Source organism: Schistocerca cancellata, chromosome 6, assembly GCF_023864275.1.
Source record: "Schistocerca cancellata isolate TAMUIC-IGC-003103 chromosome 6, iqSchCanc2.1, whole genome shotgun sequence".
Lineage (NCBI taxonomy): Eukaryota > Metazoa > Arthropoda > Insecta > Orthoptera > Acrididae > Schistocerca > Schistocerca cancellata.
In genome coordinates, this window is record NC_064631.1 from 690,946,654 (window position 1) to 690,971,145 (window position 24,492).

Genomic DNA, 24,492 nt, shown 5'->3' on the forward strand with positions numbered 1-24,492 from the left:
GCCACTCGTGCTGGCGAAACGTCAGAAAAATTATTAGATGAACGTCGGCCGAAGAACCCGAGACAGAAGCCAATAGGCAGTTTGTCAACAAGTGGCCACGAAAGCCTTAACAATTTTGTAAACCTTAAATTATTATTGCCAGCCCTTCTGATTCATAAACCCATCCCCTATTTCTGTAATTTTTGTACATGAAACAACCATACTGAAAATCACTTGGCACTAGCACATTCTCAGTATTTTTATTCACATGACTCATTCTGAAGACAAACACCTCTCCAATTACTTGTTGTTACCACAGGAAGCAGAATAACTAATTGTTGTCCCTTCAGATTTATTATCAGTCACCCCCAGACAGTCCTGCCTCCCCCAAATTTACACTCCCTAAGAATTATATTTTTCACCCACTGGACTCTCACTGTGAAAGCAAAATCAAATTGCATTGCATTATGTACAAAACTTATAAAAAATTAATGTGTGAGATGGCCACTATAAAGAGTTTGTATTGCATGATGAACATACGGTAGCTAGTTTTTTGATCAAGTCTCCTACACTGTCCCCAATTTGCTTTACACTTCATTTGTATGACCTCAGTTTTGTAGCCTCTATACTATAGTCAAGACAGATCCATTGCGGTCTGGCAGTTTTATATAAAATATTTGTCATCGTCGTAAATTCCAGCACATTTTTATTATTTCAGTAACTTTACTTAACAAAATATGGTCCGTCTGTACATGCATCTTTACCATTTTTACCTATGGGAGTAACCTAATTTGTTCTTGTAATTTAGCGAAAATACTGTAGCTACCCTGCCCTTCAGTTTAAAATGCATATATTTCTTCAAATTCTGCATACTGTACAAGTTTGGCAGTCTTCCCAATTTCATGTTGGCTAATATTAACATTTCAGGATGTGTAATTGTTACTACTATAAAGAAAGCACACATTGTCAAAATTAAAAAAAAAAAATACCCACCAAACGGTGGCAGGGGAACATACACACAAAAGGATTTAACATTCACAAGCTTTCGGAGCCAGTGGCTCCTTCTTCTGGTAGTGCAGTTGAAAGGAAGGAAGAGGTGTGAAGGAAAAGGACTGGAGAGATTTAGGGAAACGGGTACAGTTTAGAAAAGTCACCCACAACCCGGGGTCAGGGAAGACATGCCATGCCTGGCCTCTAACTGAAAAATTCTGTGATTCGATTAATATGTATGTTTGTATATTTCACAGTGCTATAAGCCTGCTTGGACCTCAAAATCAAATCTGAAGTGGGCCATCTTCATTTCGTAACCATCATGCACTGCTTTGATTTCCTTCTTTACTGATGACAAATTCTGTAACGCCTAATTTAAAATTGCCAATTCATGTTTTATATCACATTGTGAATGTTTTAATCCCTTCATTTGTTCCATAATTTGCTTAAACATCTCACATCTGTTCCCTTCCATTCTAACTATTTATTATACCCTCAAATAAGTCAACAATATTTTAATCTGTATCTACACAAGCTTTTGCTCTTTATGTTTCTTAAATTGTTATTACAATAACATATTAGATAATACCACCACTTTAAAGTCAGCTGACTGAAGTTCACTGCTACTGAAAACAACAAAGGGGGAAAAATCAGCCCTCCTACAAAACCCTCAACCTACATCGGACCCACACGACTTGGTGGCCACAGCCGACTTTAAGGCTACGCGTGACCACAGTAAGGAGTGCACATCTGTTTTTCCAGCTGAACCTTGCTGGTGTAAAAATTCTTTAATATGCTGCAAGCTGGCCTATCAATATTTTTGCTTTAAAAATACTGATGCATAGACAGCGATGTGAGGGAAATAATGAAATTATTTTTTCCAAAAATATATTAAAAAATCTTCAACTGTTATTTTAACTGAGTTGTATTTGCCTTTCATTTTTAATTGCTTGACCTACTATTATTTAAATATTATTGCTGCATTCATGGAAGTACATTCAGTTCAATATTGCAGAAAGTATCAATAAATATAAAGTAAATGCTGCAGGACTGCTTGAGCTTTATTTTGCACAATTTGTACACTCATTGGTGTGGTGTTGAGTCAAAACATGCAACTAACTACCTACTTTCCAAACTATGCTTATTCATCACAAAGAAAAAATGAAACAAAAATCAGAGCTTTCCCTAGTTGACACCACCTTTTTGCAATCTATTGTAAAGAAGCAAACTACCTTCTTCAGGTGTTTTGCCGTGTTTTGCCATCTAACTATTTTCTAACATTCCCCAAGACAAAATTCTAAGAGTCTGCTAATCATATTCACATACCACATCAATGCTGAGAATTAAAATATGCTCCCTTTAGTATCTTCTTGTGTATGCTTGTTTCTTACTCAGTTTCCAGTGCTGGCTGTAACTTCAAGATAAAAGCTTGTGCAGTCAGTTGATTCTACAGACTGAGGAGTGTATTTTAACTCTTCACAAGCATTGTAAGAATACATTACCGTCACAAGTGAATGTGATGAATAGTGAAAGTAGGTGAGATACCACATAGACATCTCACAGAAATGAAAACAACAAATAAACAGAAGTGAACTATATTACAACAAAGGAATTACAAGAGTTAAAACTTACAAAATGGATCGAAATATCAAAAACCATTAAAAATATATGTTTTGACAGAGCACAGAGAAACTGTGTGATTGTGAAACTGTTTTACTCATTTGTTGCAGCTTATGCGACAAACTATTACTTTTTCATCATTTCCTTGGGAAAGGAGGCATCTCTCTCACTCACTCACCAGGTGTACAAATTAGGTCCTATCATATGACACACGTACTGTCACTAATGCCTTGTATAACACACCAGACACATACAAATTAGGTCCTATCATATGATACACGTACTGTCAGTAATGCCTTGTATAACACACCAGACGTGTTTTCCGGTGGAGGATTCGGTGGACTTGTTGCCTTTTCATCAAAAGTTTGTGGTTCCCATTCAAAAGCCCTTCCTTAGGGCTGCTAATAGAGTAGCTGTGCAAAATCAACATTCATTACAGGTGCTTTCCTTACACCTCAGTGTTGCAAACAGACGTTACACCGTAACACAAGCACAAATTTGAATACAGCGAACAGTAGGAGGGGGTGAAGGGGGGGGGGGGGGGGGAGAAGAGGACACGAGGGAGATTTGAACATGGCTCACCCGATTTGCAGCCCTGATGGGCTGTCCAGTGGGCTCTCTTGCCTCTAAACCTGAGAAGGTTGCGATGTGGAGTTTCCCTTGCAAGATTTTAGGGCAGGAAACTTTGATAGGTGGTAGTATGGACCTGAACAGAAAAAAGACTAGTAAACATGGGCCCTAAAATGCATACCTTAAGAGCTATGATCTATCTTCAGTACTGTTAAACACCTCTCTCCTACTGCAAGCTATTTGGTTTCAATATTTTTTGGATGAGGTAGTATGTACCAAAATGAGAAAAAAATTTCCGGTAAATATGTGTTCTAAAGTGAATACATTAAGGGCTATGCACACTTGTTCAGTTGATTCGATTTATGTTTATGTTTAGATGTTTCACTAAGCACTATGCCTACCTGGACCTCAACATCCACTCTAGAGAATTCCATTCTCATTTCAAAACCATCATGCACTGTTTTGATTTCCTTCTTTACTGATGACAAATTCTGTACTTCCTAGTTTAAAACTGGCAATTCATATTTAATATCTTTTATGTACTGACCGGAGAAATTTCTACACGTGCTTTTGCATTTTAGTAACTGTGTAATGTAGATTTACACTGTCTGAATTGCCACTGTTCTTTGTTTTAATTTGTAGAGCCAGTAGCCATTGCACAGAACTCAGTCAGGTGCTGACAGCATCAGGAGAGTAGATTGTTTGTGTGTTCATTTTGTGAGCTTCTAAGTAAAATTGAGTTACCTATTTAGATTTGTCTGTGTGCCATTGTTGTTTAGTTGTCAGTGTCTCGTGTGTTCATGTTGTGTAGCTTTCCACTATCTTTAGCATGGATAGGAACTGTGAATACAATGTTAAGATGCAAGCTGAGTGGGAACCTGCTCGCAGCTCTATGTGATGCTGGCTTCAGTCATGCAACTTGAGACTGTTGCCAGTAGGCGTCTCTATGGTGGCGGGTTGGGAGGGGGGGGGGGGGGGGGGGGGGAGCGGTGATGTGGCGATCCAAGAGATATCCAGCATGCCCCACATCTCCCTCGATCAGTCTGCTATTGTGGTCAGCCGGGTTACTGCTGACCATGAGGTTGATCCCTCACCTGTGCATGAGTGGAAGGTCATTTTAAGGTGTTGCATACTGTGAAAGTCTTTTCAGGGTACAAATAGAAAGGCCTTCCCCGTTTTTCTTCAAACAGGTTTCATGCGTATTTGTGGCTGGTAAAGATCCTGAGCCAGCTGCAATCATCTCTTCTGTTTCTTCGGAAACCTCCAGGCATTCATAGAAGGTGGGATTATTGGGAGTTGGAGCTCAAAGTTAGGCATGTAACAGTGCCCATTAGTGATATGGTTGCCAAGGGGAGAGAGAAATTCAGTGACACTCTGCGTGCATACTGAGGTGAGACATCCCAAATGTAGACTAGGTCCTTCCAAAGTCCATGAAGAGCACAGGGTGCATATTAAGTTTAGAAGAAGGAAACCTTGTGTGCTGTCCCAGTGACAAAACAGTAATTGGATACGTAGATTGAGGATCAGAATTGGGATAGAGAATAATGTTTTTCTCTAGCATGTTATAAATCATATCTTAAAAATAATCTGCACATTACATGAAGTGTTCTGTTGCTTTGCATTCTGACTATTTCAGTAGTAGAACATTTTAAAAAGAGTTTGTACAGCATTTCATCTTATGACGTTTGTTTGTTTTAGAACTTCTTTAACTTTAATTTGCATTGTTTTTTCCTCAAAAGTAAAAATTGTGTTTGTGGTGCTATGTATATGTTTGTTGTTGTTGTGTACTTTAGTACTCACATTCATATATTGTTTCGTGCCAAGGGTGTAAAATGTTGTTGGATCTCTGTAAATTTTATGGAACTGTTGGTACCATTTCAGTTACATTACTCTTCCCCGGTTACAGTTTCAGTGGCACGGAGACTGCAGGACCCTATGGCAGAACTAGTTAAGATAGAACCAAAACATCTAGGTGTTGGGATGTACCAGCATGATGTTCCTGAGAAAAAGCTAGTGGCGACTTTGGATGAAATAGTTAGTGAATGTGTCAGCTTTGTTGGAGTTGATATTAATACAGCTTCAGATTGCATCCTCAGGTAATTGGCAATTTAGAGAGAGAATATGCCATCTAATGTTATTTATAATCAATCCCCCCTCTAGCTTAGTAAATAATTTTTGTTCATTAGCTTCCTTAAAAAACTTTTCTTTTTGTAAACCATTACTTTACAAATATGCTCTGTAAACAGAGAAGTGGTAGTAACCCATAAAATGTTATTAAACACAGATCAGTTACAATGATTATGTGTGTATAACAAGAACAATGAGAAAAAACACACACACACACACACACACACACACACACACACACACACACTTTCTTCTTTTTTTTCCATCTCTGCAGCTCTTTATCACAATTCAGTGTTTCCGTTATGTACTAAGTGGTTGTCTTGACTCGTTTGTATTCCACTCTGGACTTTCCTAGCATTTTATTAAAATTGTAAATTCCTTACTTTCTGTCTGTTTTACTGAAAAAAATTGTATCAGATTGTGCCAGTCTCAGAATTAAAATTTTCAAACAATGGAAAATACAGGATGGACTGTAACAATATTTGAGAAGGAAAGTTGCTACTCCCCATATAGTGAAGATGCTTACTCTCAGACAGGCACAAAAAAAGACTGTCACAATTATAGCTTTTGACCATTAAGGCCTTTGTCAACAACAACAACAACAACAACAACAACACCACACACACACACACACACACACACACACAAGCGCGCGCGACAGCAGTCTCACAGGCAGTGTGGTTTCAGTTGCCTGAGAGCACGAGCGCGCACGCGTGCGTGCGTGTGTGTGTGTGTGTGTGTGTGTGTGTGTGTGTGTGTGTGTGTTCGCGCGCGCCATAGTAGCTGAAGATAAATGTATTTCCACTCTCCCTGGAATGCAGTAAATTGTTACTGGCATAGTCCATATCAATTCAGGCAGGCTAGGAAAAAATCTTACCTTCATAGTCTCAGATGTTATTGAATTTAGCATATGTTAAAATGAAATACTAAGTAAGGAACATGTAAATTTTTATTTTTTAATTTTTTTTTTTTCCCCCACATAAAGAAATCTGCCCTGAGATGCAGCCCTCCAAAGATGACACTGCACTTACCGTTTTGAAGATGTGAATTTTGGAAAAATTTTTAAAATGCAAAAAAATATTTTGTTGGTTTTTTTTTTTTTATTCAAAAGATAATTGCTTTATGATTACAAAGAAATCATTCATTTGAACTTATCTGTCTAGGTTCTTTTACTATAGTGTTCGTAACGAAGCAAGCTGGGAAATTTTTTACTTCCCCTCTCGTTTTGCCATCTGCCTGCTTAAATTTGTTTTTTGCTTTTAACTAATTATCATTAACATATGTGAGTATAATCTGCATTTTCATGAAAGAAATAGGTTGGCACTCACTTTTAAAGAATTTACCACCAGATCTAGTTGTGTGCTTAGTTTCAGGTATGTAATTGATTTTCTAATTTATTTTGACTATTCCTGGTTAATATTCTTTGTTATAGGCTGAAATCAGTAATTGTTCCGTAACTTAAATTCTGTTGTTGACTTATAAACATTTGGATGAACAACTAATAATAATCTTAAAGAATCTATGTGGCTCTATTACAAAACATTTTAACAAAGTCTGCTCCTAATTAATTCCATATCAATTTCCAGTTTTGTCAAAAGTATTGTTTGCATAACTGTATTTGTCAATTTTATGATTTAAACAAATAATACGGCTTAACCCCTGCAGTAGAAGAAACTGTTAAAAGGACACAATTTTTTGATGTATTCAGTTAATTCAGTGAGTTAAGTTTTAATTGTGATTTCTGTAAATTAAACATCATTGTTTAGTTTCAGTGTCTATTATTATGATAATATGTAAGGGCCCGATTTTTGGTTCTGGCAGTCAGTCCTAGGCCGAGTTTCAGATGCGGAACCCGTATTGGTTAGATCAACAACAATGCATCAACTTATTTATTTGAAAGACTGTGAAATGTTTGGTTAGGTCTTTACTGCTCATAGATGTTCAACAGTAAACTATTGTAGCAGTATGCTGATGTTTGCCTGCAACCTATTAGTGAGACTTATTGAAAGTTAAAGTGCACTGGCCATATAACTGTGTATTATTGGGGTGGGGGAGGGGCTGTGAACAGTGAAAGTAAAGAACCGTGAAAATACATCTGTGCAACTGTAGACTACATCATTTACGTAGTCAGTGTCATACTTCAACCCCCCTATTTTTCAGCCTGTATAGCAACGCAGTAAGTTGACACCTAGGACGAGCAACGAGATAATAAAGCAGACAAATGTCACACGTTCTGAACTTTTTTTATTAATAATTCCCCCCCGCCCCCTCCCCTCCCCTACGAGCCAATCCATAAAATTTTCATTTTTTTCTGTTGAGTAGTACCATATACAGGGTGTATATGTTCCAGGACAACCGGGAGATCCGGGAAAAACCCAGGAATTTTTTCATCCGGGAGAAAACCGGGAAAAACCCGGGGATTTTTTAGAATTCCGGGAATTTTTCATTGTTTTAGTTTTTGGTTACATTTTTGTAAATTTGACTAGTAAGAACCAATACTATAACAAAGAATATTACTGTATCTCGCTACTGCAGAATAATACTGCAGCAATAAAACACGAATGAGAGAAAAATCGAAAATAAAACCTAAGTTGCAAAGGAAATGCGCCATATACAGGAACAAAACACAGTGCTCGTACAAGCGTCTGCCAACAGCAAAATTGTGTCAAGGCTTTAGGAAGACTATGCAATGTTTTATAACAACAGATTGCCTCCGATGAACGTGACGTCACAACTGTTTACATTAGATTCGTTTGAGCGGTTTCGGGTGAGTTTATGCGCATGTGCAGTTGAGTCGCATATGAGTAGTACCTTCTCCCGCTTCTGGCTACAGAAGTGTGTCAGTTAGCTGTATAAGCAATAGCAGCAAGCAGCCAGATGCCATCCGGAACAATTTTACTGGTGCACCTAAGCTGGCAGATTCACGTATGCGCAACAGGCCCAAAACTAGGGAGCGGTGGCAAATGGGGGGAGGGGGGGGGGGGGAGGCACCAAATTCATATTATTGAGGAAAAAGACCTTGTTTCACAAAGTGCCTAGCATCCAGCGCACGTTGGTCTATTGATTACTCATATGATTTTGAACACATCCCTGTTGGTTTTTGAACTTTTTTGATCAAATTCTAGGTTGATTTTTGAATGCGTGCATAGTGTACGTGATGTCTCTGCCAGGGGAATCCCCGTCGCATCTAGAAAAATACTTTCCTGCAGACAAAAGGGGCGGTTCTATACGAGCTGAGCGAATAAAGCCGAAAGGGTGAATGACAGTCGCTGTAAACTGTTCCTGGTTGACTGGGTTTGCAAATCATCATCGTTGTTATAATTACTAGCGAATTCCATCGATTCAGGCTACCAGAGTGGAAATAAACGACTAACAGGAATAACAAGCAACTAAGATTACGTGTTGTCTTCTCCATGTATCCAAGAAAGTGAAATTTTGACAGAAACTTTTTGGCCACACCGGTACACTACAGTCCCCGGCTAGCGGCCGCTAAAGTTCTATTCTGGGAGTAGTGTGGAAAACGCGTTGTACGAGCTCTTAATAACGTGTAACCGGAGAACAAATGCGGGATAACTAAACCGCTGATTGTGGCAGGGGTAGTGAACTTAACCAGAGAAAAATTTTGACACTGGCAGGAATAGTTACAGAATTAGTGATGACAAGATTGTTTGTTAGAACGAGGAAAGAGAACAAACGGAGACTGTCACAAATTACAGAAGTATATGACGATTCCAAATTTATATAAAAATTACATACTACTACTTTTCGATCTCGTGCTTCTGAAGCTAGAGAGTATGAATGAAATGTGAAATTATTTCCTAACATAAAACTTTTTGCTTGTAGTAGGCCTAATGGGCTTTAGATATTGGTGCTTCCTGAATTATATTCTGTCGTGTTATAAAAATGATCATTTGTGCCAAAACAGTCTCGTTCATTTGGTGTGTGTAACAACTGCTGCAATATTAGGCAGGCCTATTTCGTTTTATCTAGCAGACGGTGACAAAATACACGTAATCAGATCGAGAAACCACACCAGGCTTGGGTACTATTTGTATTAACAGCTTTTCTGATATTAGACAACGACATTTTGTTTTTTCATGTAGCAAAACATTGACGAACTTTCATGGCATAATAGATTCTTTCCCAGAAAGGAAAGTACGCCGTATAAAGCTGCGGCAAGATTAGAGAGGAAAAAGAAGCTAGGACTTAAGGATTGAAGAAATCTGTACTGTCTTGCTTGTCTCTTAGAGGTAAGATGTCAAACCAGTCGACTGGGATCAGGAGAGACACCACAGAGCATTACGTTGCCTCAATCATATATGTTTTATGTACCAGACACTTCAGAAAGACATGCGCTACAATATGAAGATATTTTTGAAAAGTCGATTTTTTTAAATTTTTGGCGTCCTACCTCAAACGCTCGAGGGATGGGGAGCGCCACTATCTAAAAATAGCCCGGTTCGGATATATCGTAGATCCGGACCTGGTGCACAGAGCAGTCTTAAGTTGTAGTGGGGAGGTGGTAGCCTCCATGTGACCCGTGTTTACGTTAAGTAATTTTGCTGTTTCCCTTCGTTTATTGCTCTCATGTCAAATGAAAACAAAACGGACTTCTGTGGTTGGGAGCTATCAAGTGAATTAAAATACATACTCATAATTATGGAAGGCTAAAATAAGTTATTAGTTTCAGATTTTATTTTGTTTCTACCTTTATGACAGTCAAGCGTTAATCTCCTTGCAGAACAATGAAGTTATCTTTGTTGGTTTGTTAAAGAAATTTGACTTTAATTAATCTTTTCTACTGAGGCACTCAATTTATTTGAAACGAAGTGTTTAATTCCACACTACTGCCTAGTTTCAACTGTTCGCTACATTTCAAGTGCACGTTTTCATCATCTAGCAAGTATGGCATTATGCCATAATAAAGAACCAATTATGAGATAATGCAGTACTGGTACATCTGAATCTGGACATACGAATGTGCACTTTAAGCCGAATTATGCATTTTAGTAGGGTTCACAAAATTCCCATGCTCTTGGAGTATCCTCTAACGTCTTGTTTCTTTTATGACATTATGTAAGATCTTTTAATGTTTTACACGTACGCACGTATGGGCTTCCTGCGTCATCGTAGCTACGCAAGCACGGCGACGCTTGTCATTTGGCGTAACTGCTGAAACGAATATAACGTCGTGGGAAAATATTCCGAATGGTTGTTTGAAAAGCGTTACTTTCAAGTAAAGTAAATTTCCTTTTACACAAGATGAACTCTGTGCGCCAATGTCCGATGAATTTCTTAAAACAGAGCGTTTGACTCTCATTCAAAATTCAAATCTTTGAGAACGACCATTTAGAATATTTTCGAGCCCAGAAGGTCAGACATTTATGTTGTTGTTAAAAAATTTACTGGCACATTTCTGTGATGTATCTTGAAGTGAAACACGCGCAGAAAAGATCAACATTACGTGTGAAAGCCTAGCTTCTCTTGCAGCTTATTAATCTTAGAGGCCAATATTTCTTTTCTTTTGGCAACACTATGTATATTAATCTAAACCATTACCCTTCCCGATTTGTGTGTTTGCACTACTTAACAGTGATGTTGCTATTGGCTGACTACATTACATGTCCTATGCTCTGAAAATCCGCTGTCATCGGCTGGTGAGATCGCTTGACATGAGCTACGACCGGCTTACAAAAGCGCATTGCAATCTCGATTTCAATTCTACGGAAAGTAACATGCGGTGTTTGGTGGAATTCGAATTTATACTTTCGTAATACGAAATATGCAGTGTACATGTTGCTGCACATCAGACATCTTTCCAAAACGTGTTTTTCCCCCTGAGTTTAGTTTTCTAAAGTGCCGGGAAATTCTACGCCGGTGTAAGACCACAACCACTGAAAGGATTGATAACTTTTACAGTTCCGAGGAAAAGTATACTGTTACTTAACAAGGAAAAAGTGTATTTTCATCTGGGAGAAAGTGTATTTTTATCCGGGAATTTTTTTTCGTCGTCCACGTATACACCCTGCATATAGTTCTACTTTCCCTGAAAAGGAGAGCTTCCACTTTTAGGTTGAACATGTTTTATAAACAATTTAAATTTTTGCCACACATAAAATCTGTGTTATTTTCACATTATCACATAATACAGGCTCATAAAAATCAAAACATAGCCTTATTTAACATAATTTTAGTTTTGAAATATGAGTAAGAGACTCATGTTTCTAGCATTTCAATTGGTTCCAAAATGTGTGTGGAAGATCCAAAGACTTGAAGGTTTCAATTTATACAGTTTCTGTGCACTCTGTTTTGTACTGAAATTAGCCAGTCGGTGAACTAAAAGTGTGTTCCACTGCTTCAGTATCTTCCTTTGATACAGAGTGATGCCTTCCTGTTGAACCAATAGGAACTGGAGAACTTACAATCTTCAGAACATTGTGAGCAGGAAGCGAGCACTGATGGCATTGTTGCTGTCCAGCTGGAAACCTATATCCAGCAGCTGGTCCATGTGGTAGCATAAAGTTCACTACAATTTCATTTAACTCATAACTAGTGACTATAATCTGTGCAATCCACCAGTCACAGGGGAAATGTGTCTTCTGAATTTCTTTCACAGGCATAATTTGTTTGGACCATTCTTCTTTTTTGTGCTCACAGAATTCTTTAATTTCCTCGTTGGACAAAAGAACGAGGGCTGTAGATGTGTAATATTTCACGACTCTCGTAAAATCCTCAGCGTTCTGAATCACAGCTGTATTTGGTCTGGAAAGATGATGTTTTGTAGCATGGGGCTTCAGCAGGCCTCCTACACCATCACAAGGCCCCTTCCCGTGACCAGTAGCACTGTATACCCAGTCAGTTAGCACAAGCGACTTACTTAATGCAAGCAGCTGGTAACGATTTTTAAAATGACTAGGAGCACCATCAGAAATAATGATGATCTTCTCTGCCCCTGTATGCGGTTGAAGAATTTTGCGCATTGCTAGCAAAGCACGTGCTGAGTCATGTTCTGAGTCATCACTTATAACTGCAACACTTGTGGTTTTGAAAACATGTCACTCCTGTAAAAATTGAAACGTGGTCATTACTCCAATGATATCCTTGTACTTCTTGTGGGAGAATTACAGACCAGTTCTCAGCAAAATCATAGTGAAGCAGGAAACATAGTTCTTCAGCCTCTACACACCCTTTCACTTCTGCAGTGTGTTGTTGCAATTTCTTCAGATGCTGTTGTGTTTCTGCTTTCACTGACCATTTACCATGTTCATCAATGAAACTGTCAAAGGCAACAATTTTCTTAATTAGTTTATTTTCCTCCCATCCCGCATATGTAACTTCTGCAGAGTTATCTGCTACGTCTTTCAGGCCAAGTGTCTGTAAAGACACTCCTCCCTTTCCAGGGCAGTCACCACATTCTTGAAACAAACAACAAGTCTCTCGCTTTACGTCACAGATTACTAATGACTTCACATGACTGACCAAGGTGTCATATGTCACGTGCTCAAGTAAGTTTTTCAGAGTTACCACACAAAGATCAAAATTTGCGCAGTACACACATAAACAGACATCTCTAGATGGGTGTGGAACTACCCCTTAGGTTGCTGTGCATGAAATTTTGATCTTCCAATATGTGAAGTTGTATAGAAGCTCTTATAAATTGCATAAGTTTCGTTAAAGTGCGAGTCACGTGCCTCTTCACTCTCACAACTTCTTGACCTTCTACTGTTACAGTTATAGTTTTTTGGTTGGTGCACTGGTGAAAACAGTCCGATTTATCTTCCAGATAAAATGACTGCACTGTTTGAAGTTGAACTGCTTCTACAGGATGACCATAATAGGGATCTGGTCTTCTACAGACCTCACATTTCTACTATGTACTTTGATACTAATGGAACATGCTTCAAAATTGTCTCCTTTGAGAATGTCTCTGGAATAATAGTTAAAACTTGCACCTTTTCACTGTAGGATGCACAATAGTCAACAGCTGAATTTATATTTGTGAAAAATTCCTGGCAAGAGGTGCAAGAGTGCTTTGGTTCATTTTTTTCTGTAGGTGGAATTTCTGCTTTGAAAAGTGTGGCCAGTTTTGCTGTAGTGTATTGATCCATAGCTTTAGTAATTTCTCTGCACTTTATTCGTGCATAGAGCTTATGACTACGGTTTCTTAACAGGACTACCACCTGCCTCTGTAGTTGATTGATTCAGGGTATTTAATTCTTCCTCTTTTGATGCAAAATCTGCATCATCAGCACAATGGGTGGCATCACCTTTTTCAGATACTATCATTGTTGTTATTCTGTCAAAACATTATTGAACACACAAAGTCGTCACTGGAAACATCTTTACTTTGAAACAGTCTTCAAATGAGAACACTTATTCCCAACCTGAAGAAGGCCTGTTTTTATTGGTTTTGTCTTATATCTCACTCTTTTAAGGATATGCAAATAGTCAGCACACTTCGCTCTCTGGTGGCCCCAGTCAGATGACTTTTCAAACAGTCCTTTTCACAAAACACTCTGTAACAGTGTCAACTGGCAAATTCATCAAGAAAACACTAAACTCACTTTATGGCCTCAGATTTCTTAGAAGCCTCTTCAATAAACAAATTAGCACTGAACGACTACAATACAGAAACCTGCAATGAACAACCACAACAAAGAAACTGACAAGAAACTATAACAAAGTGTAAGAAATATCTGCAGCAATGAAATAGAAAAGAAATAACTGCACCAAAGAAAGTGATAAGAAATAACTGCAACAAAGACAATAGAAATAAACTGTGTAACAAAGAAATTAGTAAGAAACAACTTCAGTGAAGACAAACATTACCCTTGAATGTTAAAAAAAAAAGATTTTTAAAAGTAAAACCTGTTCAACTTAAAAGTGGAAGCTCTCCTTTACAGAGAATATAGTATTACATGGTACTAATCAACAGAAAAAAATCTAACTTTTCTGGATTGGCATTTTTGGGAAAGAAAATCTGTAAATTATAAAAATAATTCAGAAGGTGACACTAAAAGAACTTTGACAGATATGTCCAAACGGAGGATATCATTGTAATCATAAAGCAATTGTCTTTAAAATAAAAAAGCTCTAACAAAAGTTTAGAACTGTTACAGAGATACAGAATTTTAAAAAAATTTCTGAAATTTGCATCTTCAAAATGGTGTTCACAGTGTCATCTTTGCAGGCCTGTATCTTGGACCAGGAATTGTTTTGGAGAAAACAACAAAATACGTGTTTCGTACTTACTCCTGAATTTTAACATATGCTAAATTCTTTTTTTTTTTAAGAATTAATTTGACATATGACTAGCACTTTAATCATCTTGAAATATTTTGAGGGCTTCACTGAAACTGAGTCCACAGTTGCAGTGAATCATTTGAATGGTTTAAGGCTGCCTGCAGCTGTTACTACTTCTTTATTCAGTCATAGTGCATTATCAGTTATCTGCACAAAAATTCATCAATGGTGCATTACGCCACACAAGTCTCTGCACCTGTTTATATCTGAATGGCATCGACTTAACTCTCTCATACTCAGTACAATGATAACTTCCTCTCTGTGTTTATGTTGTGGTGTGTCTAAACTCTTCTCATTTATTTTCCTGCACACTTTGTTGCATGCTTTTAGGGTTGTGTAAATAGTTATTAATGAAGTATGTTCATAGAATTTGAATGCATGAGAAGGGAAACATAATATGTTCGAACTGCTGTCTCAACATTTTTTCCTCTCTCTCTCTCTCTCTCTCTCTCTCTCTCTCTCTCTCTCTCTGTGTGTGTGTGTGTGTGTGTGTGTGTGTGTGTGTGTGTGGGCGTCTGGGTATTCTGAAGCGCATCAGTGCTTGATTAAGTTGTGTTTGTGCTTCTTGGCAAGGATTTACATACTGTGTGTAACTTTTAAATTACTTGTTCTTTCATTCACCTTTTGTTTGTTGTAGGCACATTGCTGGTTTAAGTGCCACGAAAGTACAGAATCTTATTGAATGGCGATCCACTAGAGGACCTTTCATTAATAGAAATCAGCTGAAACTTGTAAAAGGAATAGGCAGCAAGACCTTCGAACAATGTGCTGGATTTATTCGTATTATGCCACAGACATTGGAAATGAGGTTCGTGAGAGTAGTAACTAACAATAGTTTTAGAAAGAAAACATTCAGCGCAAATTTCAACATTATAATGAGATGGAAATAGACTAAATAAAATTAACAAAAGTAGTTATAATAGTTATAAACAAAATTTTCTTTTCTTTTTCTCTCATTCTAGAAATGTTTCTGTTACAGGGAAACAAAAAATTTGGCCAGTGCTGGAGAGAAACCAAATGTGCTGGATCAAACGTGGATTCATCCAGAGTCATACGGCATTGTCAATAGGTACTTACACACATCTGTTCACAACTTGGTGTGAAGTGTGCTCGTAGTGTGTTTTCATACCCCTTGTTATAAAAATTAGTAATGTGTTTTTAAAATAATTACTGACGAATGTTTCCATTCCACATAAGTTCGTATCCCAGTTTGCTGCAGTATTTTCTCTTTACACTTTTTTTAAGACAATGCACAGTTAAATAACAAAATGGTGTCAGTATTTTGCAGCTCTGCATCAAAAGATTTTAATGAATAAGTGACATTAAAAGTTTATTGCTTATACTATGATCTTGTGTGCGTTGTGTGTAAGTGATGAATGGAAGAAGCTATTATCGCTGTTGTTGATGACAAACCATTTCACAAAATCTGGAGCATCTTGCACAAAATATACAACATTACTCTTATTCTGGATTGTACATATTGATAACACTTTGATGAACAAAGCTTTCAGACTACATTCTTACAAAGATTGTTGATAATGGAGTAGGGACCACCTGAGTGTTCAGATTAGTAACATTACTTAATTGACTGGAATGGGAGGAATGAAAATGTTCCTGGCACAACGGGGGAGGGGTTGGGGGACACAGAGACAAGAAATGGTATGATGTGTTTTGAGATGGAAAGACAAAAAGAAAATTAATATTTCAGTGAAAATAATTTCTGAAAATACAATGTAGTGAGAGAGATAAAAAAATTCCACTCACAAAGAGGAAGCAGAGACAACTTATATAAAGATTAAGGAAATGTGCAAGCTTTTGGAGCTAGTGGCTCCTCTTTCTGGCAGAAGGTTGGAAACAGAAGAAAGAGGCATAAAAGAAACTTTACTGATCTCTGCCTATTTCCTAAAAAAACATTGCCAATATTTTTTTCCTCCCTCTTCCTTCTGCTTTAACCATCCTGCAAGAAGAAGGAAACACTAACTCTGAAAACTTGCACATTTCCTTAATCTTTATATACGTTTTCTCAGGCCACCATGTGGTGAGTAGATTATTTTATCGATACAATACAAAAAGAAAATTAAGGTGATAATGTGCAACAGAAGCAAGAGAATGGTGTTTGAAATGAAAGTTGAGCTGAAGAGAAGGACAACGGAAAGGGGGGGAGGGGTATTAAGTAGTAATAATTGCAAAAGTAATGAAATAAAGACATCTAAAGAATGGAAAGTGATTTAAGAAACCAATTCCTGCTGCAGAATTATATGACCGAAAAAAGTTTCATATGTTTTTATAAGAACCTGTTGGGAAACCTCTTGTTGCCAGCTTCTGATTCACCATATTTCCTCTATTCCACATTGTATTGCTAAATGCGGAGATTGCTGTAAGGAAAAGAGAGGTGCAGTTCCTAAAAATGCTTGACATTTTTAATTAAGTGTAAAGTGTGAGGTACAGGCAGATCCTAATTGGTCCAGACTTTTTGTATTGACATGTTGTATTGGTCAATCTTAATTGTAGAATCATGGCATGTGGATTTACTATGTCATAATACTGAAGACTATGAGATACAGGCATTGGTGGTGTTTTGGTCCAGTGCCTACAAGACACTCTATTCAGAGGGCTGGTGAGTTTCCTCCCTTATATTTGATGACAACTCCTTTGATGAAAAAAGCACAAGAAATGTATTACATCACTCCTGGAAGTTGGTTTTGTATAAGTGCTTATTATCCCTTTATGACCTTCCACTAATCAAATGGGAGGAATAAGTCCCTGTGAAATTTGTTTAATATTTGAAGACCTTAACATTGCAAATAGTGTCTTTCTACACTTAAGTAGATTTACAAAATGAAAGATCATGGGGTGTGGGTGTCCAATAATTATTTGAATTCTCATATAATGTCTCCAAACGGTATACCACGTATTATTCTTTCAAAGTCAACTACTATTTGGGGTTTCTCCAACTACAGCAGCTCTGCTTTCATTATTTAGAGTACAAGTAAAGGAAATAAATATATGTATTTTAACTCATTGTATTGTGTGCCTTAATGAAATGATCAGCTATAATAGTTTTCCATATAAATGCTGTTACTCAATAAACACAAAATCAGACCAACAGTTCACAAGTTATTGCGTCACATTTGCTTACTAACTCCAACCACTGTATGTTGCCCAAGAAATATCTCAAACAAAATAAAATGAAACACAGTACATTTATCAAAATATTTATGAAAAATTAACAGATAAAATAAAATTGAGGCTTAATCTACTTGTAAATTTTTGTCCTCAGTTTTTAGTAAATTAGACAATATAATCACATTAACACTCTCTTGCTCAGTTTTTGATGACTATTGCACAGAAAAATTGGTGCATTTAATACATACAAGAAATATCTCAAAATTTGTTTCTGCATATTCTGTATCATCTCAAGATATGATGACCTTCAAAAATGAATCTATCATTTAGATCTTCATTTATAACATTGAGTCTGGCTATTCAATCCCTTTCCCTGCCCATGTCATAGTTTTTTTAGTGGATTTGCTCTGTCCATGAACGAGTTTTGTATGAACTTGATGGGACTAGAACAGATAAGACATGGAAAAAATAAGATGTTGAATCTCCAAGTGAAGAATTTCAAGAAAATGTTACATGCAGCCCATAAGTGTGTGTGGTTTATATTAATACACACTAGAATCAAAGGAAAAATATGCTAATGTAGTGAACAAGAGTGTTGATTGCTTGGAAGAGAAAGTAACCCATCATTTGTGGTGCATAAGTGGTCTGACTTATTTCCATGTGCTAGCAAGATATAGAGACGTAAACCTGTCGCCAAATAATTCATTGCATTCCTGTGCATGCACGTGTATTCTGATCAGAGCACTGCCAATATATGATGACTGGAATCTGCAAATGTCAATACACAATATTCACAAAGAATATTTTTTTTTATGGGGAGCATTCAATAAGTAATGCAACACTTTTTTCTTTGCCAGTTTTGATTGAAAAAATGCAGAATTTGTTTTGGGACATTGTGGAATATTCCTACTTCAGCCTTTATAGTTTCATCACAGGTGGTGAAACATAGGTTCATCACATTGAATTGGAAGCAAAATGGCAATTCATGGAGTGGTGCCACACCACGTCTTCTCCAAAGAAAAAGTTCAAAATGGCACCCTCAGCTTGTAATGCCATGGCGGTGGTCTTCTGGGTCTCTGAAGGGGTAATTCTGTTCGATGTCCTCACTCATTGTGCAACCCTTAGGAAATTGAAGAAAAAGTGTCGGTGTGTTCATTGCCACAAAAATGCAAACAAAACTTCTCCTTTTCCATGACGCGCATGGCCTCGCACGACTCTGCCCATCCGAGAAGAGCTCACAAAACTTCATTGGACCATTCTTCCTCATCCACCCTACAGCTCGGATTTCGCACCTTCTGACTTCCATCCATTTGACCCAGTGAAGGATGCACTCTGCAGGAAGCAGTACGTAAATGCTGGGGAGGTCATTGATGCAACAACACATTGGTTCTGACATTGACCAGTTGTGGTACCATGTGGGATTCAGGCCATCTCAGTACTCAGTAATGTGGTGTAAGATTGTTGCATTGAATGGTGATTATGTTGAAAAATATAGTTTTGTAGCCAGAAGAATGGGAAATAATTGGTGTATTGTAATCCTGAATAAAGCCAGCCTGCTACCAGACTCAAAAATGAGTTGCATTAAGTGTTGGACATTTAAGTATTGGACATTTCCTTTACAATGTCTGATGAAAGAGAAACTATGTAAGTACAACCCTGTCCCCCACTCTACAATGATGTGCAGATTATTCCACAAAAGACTTCATAAATCTATTGTTGAATAACATCTTCATTGATGACTTGTTGTTGCGTACTCCGAGGCTTCCCTTAAGTGGTGTTGTGAGCTCTGTGTTGTACTTGGTATCATGTTTGCTGACGAACTCCAATCACCACATGCCACCCAAAGAGTACCTCGAACAAATAATGCAACACAAAGAAACATTTGCACTAACATATTCAGTCATCCAGGACATCCCACATTCCTGTAAACCTCTTGGCCTCAACCCTTCTTACTAGTTGTCCTGACCCATGTAGCCCCTTCCCTGTTCTCTTTCCAGCTCTACACAGCCCTCTACTCCACCAACACACTCACAGTCCTTTTACTTCTTTTCCACTAAGAACCTCCGTCTCTTCAGTACTGCATCCAGTGGCCCTACCCTCTCTCCACCTCATCCCTGTATGTGGCCACAATCAGTAATTTGTGGTCCCCCACCCCTACCCTGCTATCGCTCCCCTTGCTTGCCCCAGCCTCCTCCTTACCCCCACCACCCAGTTGCTTCTACCATAATGCGTTGCTACTCACAGTCTGGCCTTTGCAGCCCGCGAATATGGTTGTGTGTGTGTGTGTGTGTGTGTGTGTGTGTGTGTGTGTTCCTGACAAAGGCCTTGTTGGCCGAAAGCTCACTTTATGACAGTCTTTTTGTCTGAGACACTCTGTGACTCAGCATCTCTGCTATATGGTGAATGGCAACTGTCTGTTTCATAGTATTGTTTCACTAGTAATCTTGATATATGGCAGAAAACTGCAGTCTTCCCCCCCTCACCCCACCCCCTCCACCCACCTATTGTGTCTATTACTGACACTTTTTTTTTCCTGATACACCAGCTCATTAAGTAACAATCTTCATTATTCGTGTACCTGGTATTTTTTGTTGCTGATTGTTTTGATAATTTTGTCTGTCATTAAACTGGTTTTTACCTTGAATAATGTTTCACTTGTGTATGTTGCTTCAGATTTAGTATATATGTGAAATATATTGTTTTCCAAGTGAGATTAACATTTCTGTTTGGAGGAAATTTCATAAATTTTTGAAATTTGAGCACGTCAGTAATGTATCAGTGTACGTCTGGCTTATGCAAGCACTTATTTGGCTTGGCATAAATTGATGAGTTGTTGGATGTCCTCTTGAGAGATATCTTGCCAAATTCTGTCCAGTTTGCATGGTAGATCGTCAAAATCCCAAGACGGTCACAGGGCCCTGTCCATAATGCTCCAAACATTCTCGATTGGGGAGAGATCGGTCCATCTTGCACGCCAAGGTAGTGTTTGACAAGCACGAAGACAAGCAATAGAAACACTCACGGTGCGCAAGTGGGCATTATTTTGCTGAAATGCATGCCCAGGATGACTTGTCATGAAGAGCAACAAAACAGGGCATAGAACATCGTCAACATACTGCTGTGCTGAAGAGGTGCTGCAGATGACTACCAAAGGGATCCTGGTATGAAAAGAAATAGCATTCCAGACCATCACTTGTGGTTGTCAAGCCATGTGGTAGGCAACAGTCAGGTTGGTGGTATCCCACTACTGTCCCAGGCGTCTGTAGATTCCTCTTCAGCCTGAAATCTCATTGACTGGAGTAGAATTGCCTCAATGATGAGTCCCGCTTTGAATTGAGCCTTGATGTCCAACGAAGACATGTCTGGAGATGGCCCGTACAGTGTTTGCCCCATCATACAGTCAGGAGTGATGGTCTGGAGTTCCAGTTCTTTTCATAACACAACCCCTTTGGTTGTCATCTGTGACAGTGTTATGTCAACAATATTGTACACCCATTACTGCTACTCTTCGTGGCAAGCCATCCTGGGCCTGCATTTTAACAAGATTATGCCTCTCCACATGCAACAGGAGTTTCTACTGCTTGTCTTCAGGCTTGCCAAATCTTACTTTGGCCAGCAAGTTCACCATAGGGTTATTGACTTCCTCAGTTTGTGAAGCTCTTTCTCTTGAATAAATTATCATTTTTCTCTGAAATTGTAATCGTTTGTTTGTCTGTACATATACATCTTATCTATCATCTTTTCTATCATATTCAGATTTCAGATAATCATGTTACATAATGGTGCACCCCCACCCCCTGTGCCTCCTTTAAAGGGTTTGCCAATATTTGTACTTAAAATATTGCTTTATAAGTGGGAAATCATAACTGTGCAGTTCTCGTACATATATTTTCATTATGTCTGGCTTTTTTAATCTGACCTAAATTTTATAACGAGTGTAGAATCTTAGACGTAACACCTGGTCGCTGGCCTCCCACAGTGGAGACTAAGGCCCTGTCCTACATAAGTGTCTGAAGAGACCGACAGCAAGCAAAGTCAGGATACGCGACACTCCGGCAACAAGTAGCAGCATTAGGCGTGCGAGCGACCATCTCGTGCCACAAGATGGCTGCTTAGAGCCAACCAACTGCTTCTGTAAAACGGCGCCCCTGAACTGTAGAATACTGTAGCTGGAGAGTAAGGCTACAAATGTAACTTAACTTAAAAATAAAGTGAATAGGAATGCTGTGCGTGAAATTTACAAAGGGGGGGGGGGGGGGGGGATCTTCACGGAGAATTTCATAATTTATATCATCAACTACGAAGATCACCAGACAGATTCTTTGAATACAAGTGAATAAGCAGAGGAGCATTCGACTTTCTCATCAATAAATTAAAAGACGAATGTTTTCTACATGATGCACCAAATAAGAGCTAACTGTGGTGTAACGGGAGCGTTCCCGGTGTGTGATTACGGCTACGAAGAGGTCTTGGGTTCATTCGCACTTATTTCCTATATTTTAACTGACTCAGCTACAATTCTATTTACTAAATTTTATGTATACTGTTTACACAGCGTCGCTAAGTATATTTTCAAGGTCTTGCCAAAGTACTTGATCTGTGAGTGTATATATACACCTATCCCATTATGTCACACACATTACATTCCTAATAAATTACAATGAACAACCGTGAAATTTTACAGATATTTGATGTTGTGAATGCAATCCATCAGCAGTCAGTGTTAAAGCCGAGCATTTCAGTTAATCTAAATAGTCTGTAAAAGAAAAGCGTACAAAATTTTTGAAAAGAAGGTAAATGTTTTGTGAATTGGTTTGTGTAAAAGTATGAAATAAAAAATATTAGGGAAACGTTTGATGCATCTCATTTTCTGTTCATAATTTCGAGCATCATTCAAATGCATGTGGAATGTTTCACTGATCTGTTTATTTCTTTTACACAACTCATTTCTCAAAATATTTGTCTGATTTGTTTCATTTTTTATTTTCAAGTTTTATTCATAAAGCATAATCTTACCAACTCCTCGTTTGCCTTCCTAACGTCCTCTGTTCTCGAAAATCCTAACTTTGGTACTTGATTCAAAGGAAGCCTCTTCGATATTTAAATACCACACCAGCGTATCTTTTTATGTGCAAAATAGGGAGCATTGCACAGATGAACTTTTTGACCTTCATTTAAATAGCTTGGCTGCAGCTTTTCGTGAAATACTTCAATTTTTCCTCAACTCCTTAATTAAGTTTTCCTTAATTATCCTGATTACTTTGAAGCAGTTAAAAATTTTCATGCAAAACTAGATCTCATGCTGGTCACTTTGATACCCCGTTTGCCTGTTTCTCTCTCTTTGTTTGGCTATGAAAATTCGGACAAAACCTCATGGTGTAATTTATAGGGTGTCCTGTTTTCACTCTGCTCATGCGGTTACAAAAACATATTGAGTGTTAATCATATGATAAAATAGTCCTTTCTGTGTACTGTCCTTTCCAAAAAATGTCATTTTAATATCTTGATTCGTTTACGAGATTCGACGATTTTTACAACCACTTGATTTGCAAACTGCAGGAAAGGATTCGGATGCACCGCAAGCAACCTGTCTGCGGATATAACAATCAATGCCTCAAGAATGAAATGAGATATCATTCTGGTCTCAACTTAAACACAATTTAGATATTTTGGTTGCACTTCATATACAGTAATGTACGGCTTTAGATGAACTATACGGAAAGTCTATCCAATGTGATTTTACCTCTGCAAATTCTTAAAAATTTCATGCAGCAACGTACTCAGTTTAGTGCAGCATAGTAACTATGATGAATGACGAAACTAAATTCAGACCTTTATCAACCAAAGATATCAAGCTATAAGATGTGAAGAATCAAATTTTTTCACCAAATAGTTTTCTTTAAATCAGTTGGTAAGTATTTGACAACCGCCGCATATCCACTCCACTGTTTTGCCTAGAAGACACGTTGCTGCTACTCTCAGTCGCGCGTGCTGCAGCGACAAGGTTCAAACACATTTGAATTCAAACATCGCTAGTTGTAGCAGAGAACAGGCAGCACCACGGACATCGTCCATGTAGGACACTTTTGTAACCATATCCGTGGTGGTGTTTAGTCATCTGAAGCGCGCTTTCAGTCACTTCTGTCACTTACGTAAGACGTGGCCTAAGGCACTGTCCCATTAGGGCAACAGTGAAACTGGCCACCCTTCAGAATTCTGCATCCAGCCATCTCTGCGAACTGGCAACACTGTAGGATGTGGAAGTGTCTGGATAAGTGTTATCGTCCACTCGAGATATTAAAATGCGCTATTTCCTCTTGGTCCACCGGTAAACTTCACACAACATAGACAAAAAGTCGCGAGTTCCAAGCCCATTTCTTCCTTTATTTTTTTTAATTTGCATTTTGGCTGTCTGCGAAGTATCACTCTGGTGTAACCCTAAAGATAATTTATGCACTTTCTAACCCACCATTAATAGCAATAGGATTAGGTTCAGAGGATGGGTATATAAGTACTGCATACTCTAAATTAAACCAAAAAATATCAAAGGGGTGACTATTACTAGATTTTTGCTTGAAAATCATTTTGCTTACTGAGCATTTCTATGCAGTATTGTTATTGTTGATAGGTTATGTTAATTTTTTAAGAAGGAATTAATGGCTGAGTTCTAACAGAAGAGACATTTTGAGCAAAGGGCAGTGTGAACAGATAATATTTTGCCTGTAGTGGCTCAAAAGGGGTATTGTGCACTGCAAATATCTCCACAGCATTGTTTCT

The 24,492-nt window shown here is 38.1% G+C and overlaps 1 protein-coding gene across 2 annotated transcripts in view; it reads left to right on the forward strand.

Annotated features, from left to right (window-relative positions):
* Positions 1–24,492, forward strand: part of LOC126191369 (S1 RNA-binding domain-containing protein 1) — a 263,508-nt gene that overhangs the window by 212,731 nt on the left and 26,285 nt on the right. For both annotated transcript variants that reach the window (XM_049932214.1, XM_049932215.1), the window contains 3 exons: positions 5,066–5,255; positions 15,227–15,397; positions 15,569–15,658. In XM_049932214.1, the coding sequence (XP_049788171.1) occupies positions 5,066–5,255; positions 15,227–15,397; positions 15,569–15,658 (451 nt within the window). The remainder of the gene's footprint in view (positions 1–5,065; positions 5,256–15,226; positions 15,398–15,568; positions 15,659–24,492) is intronic.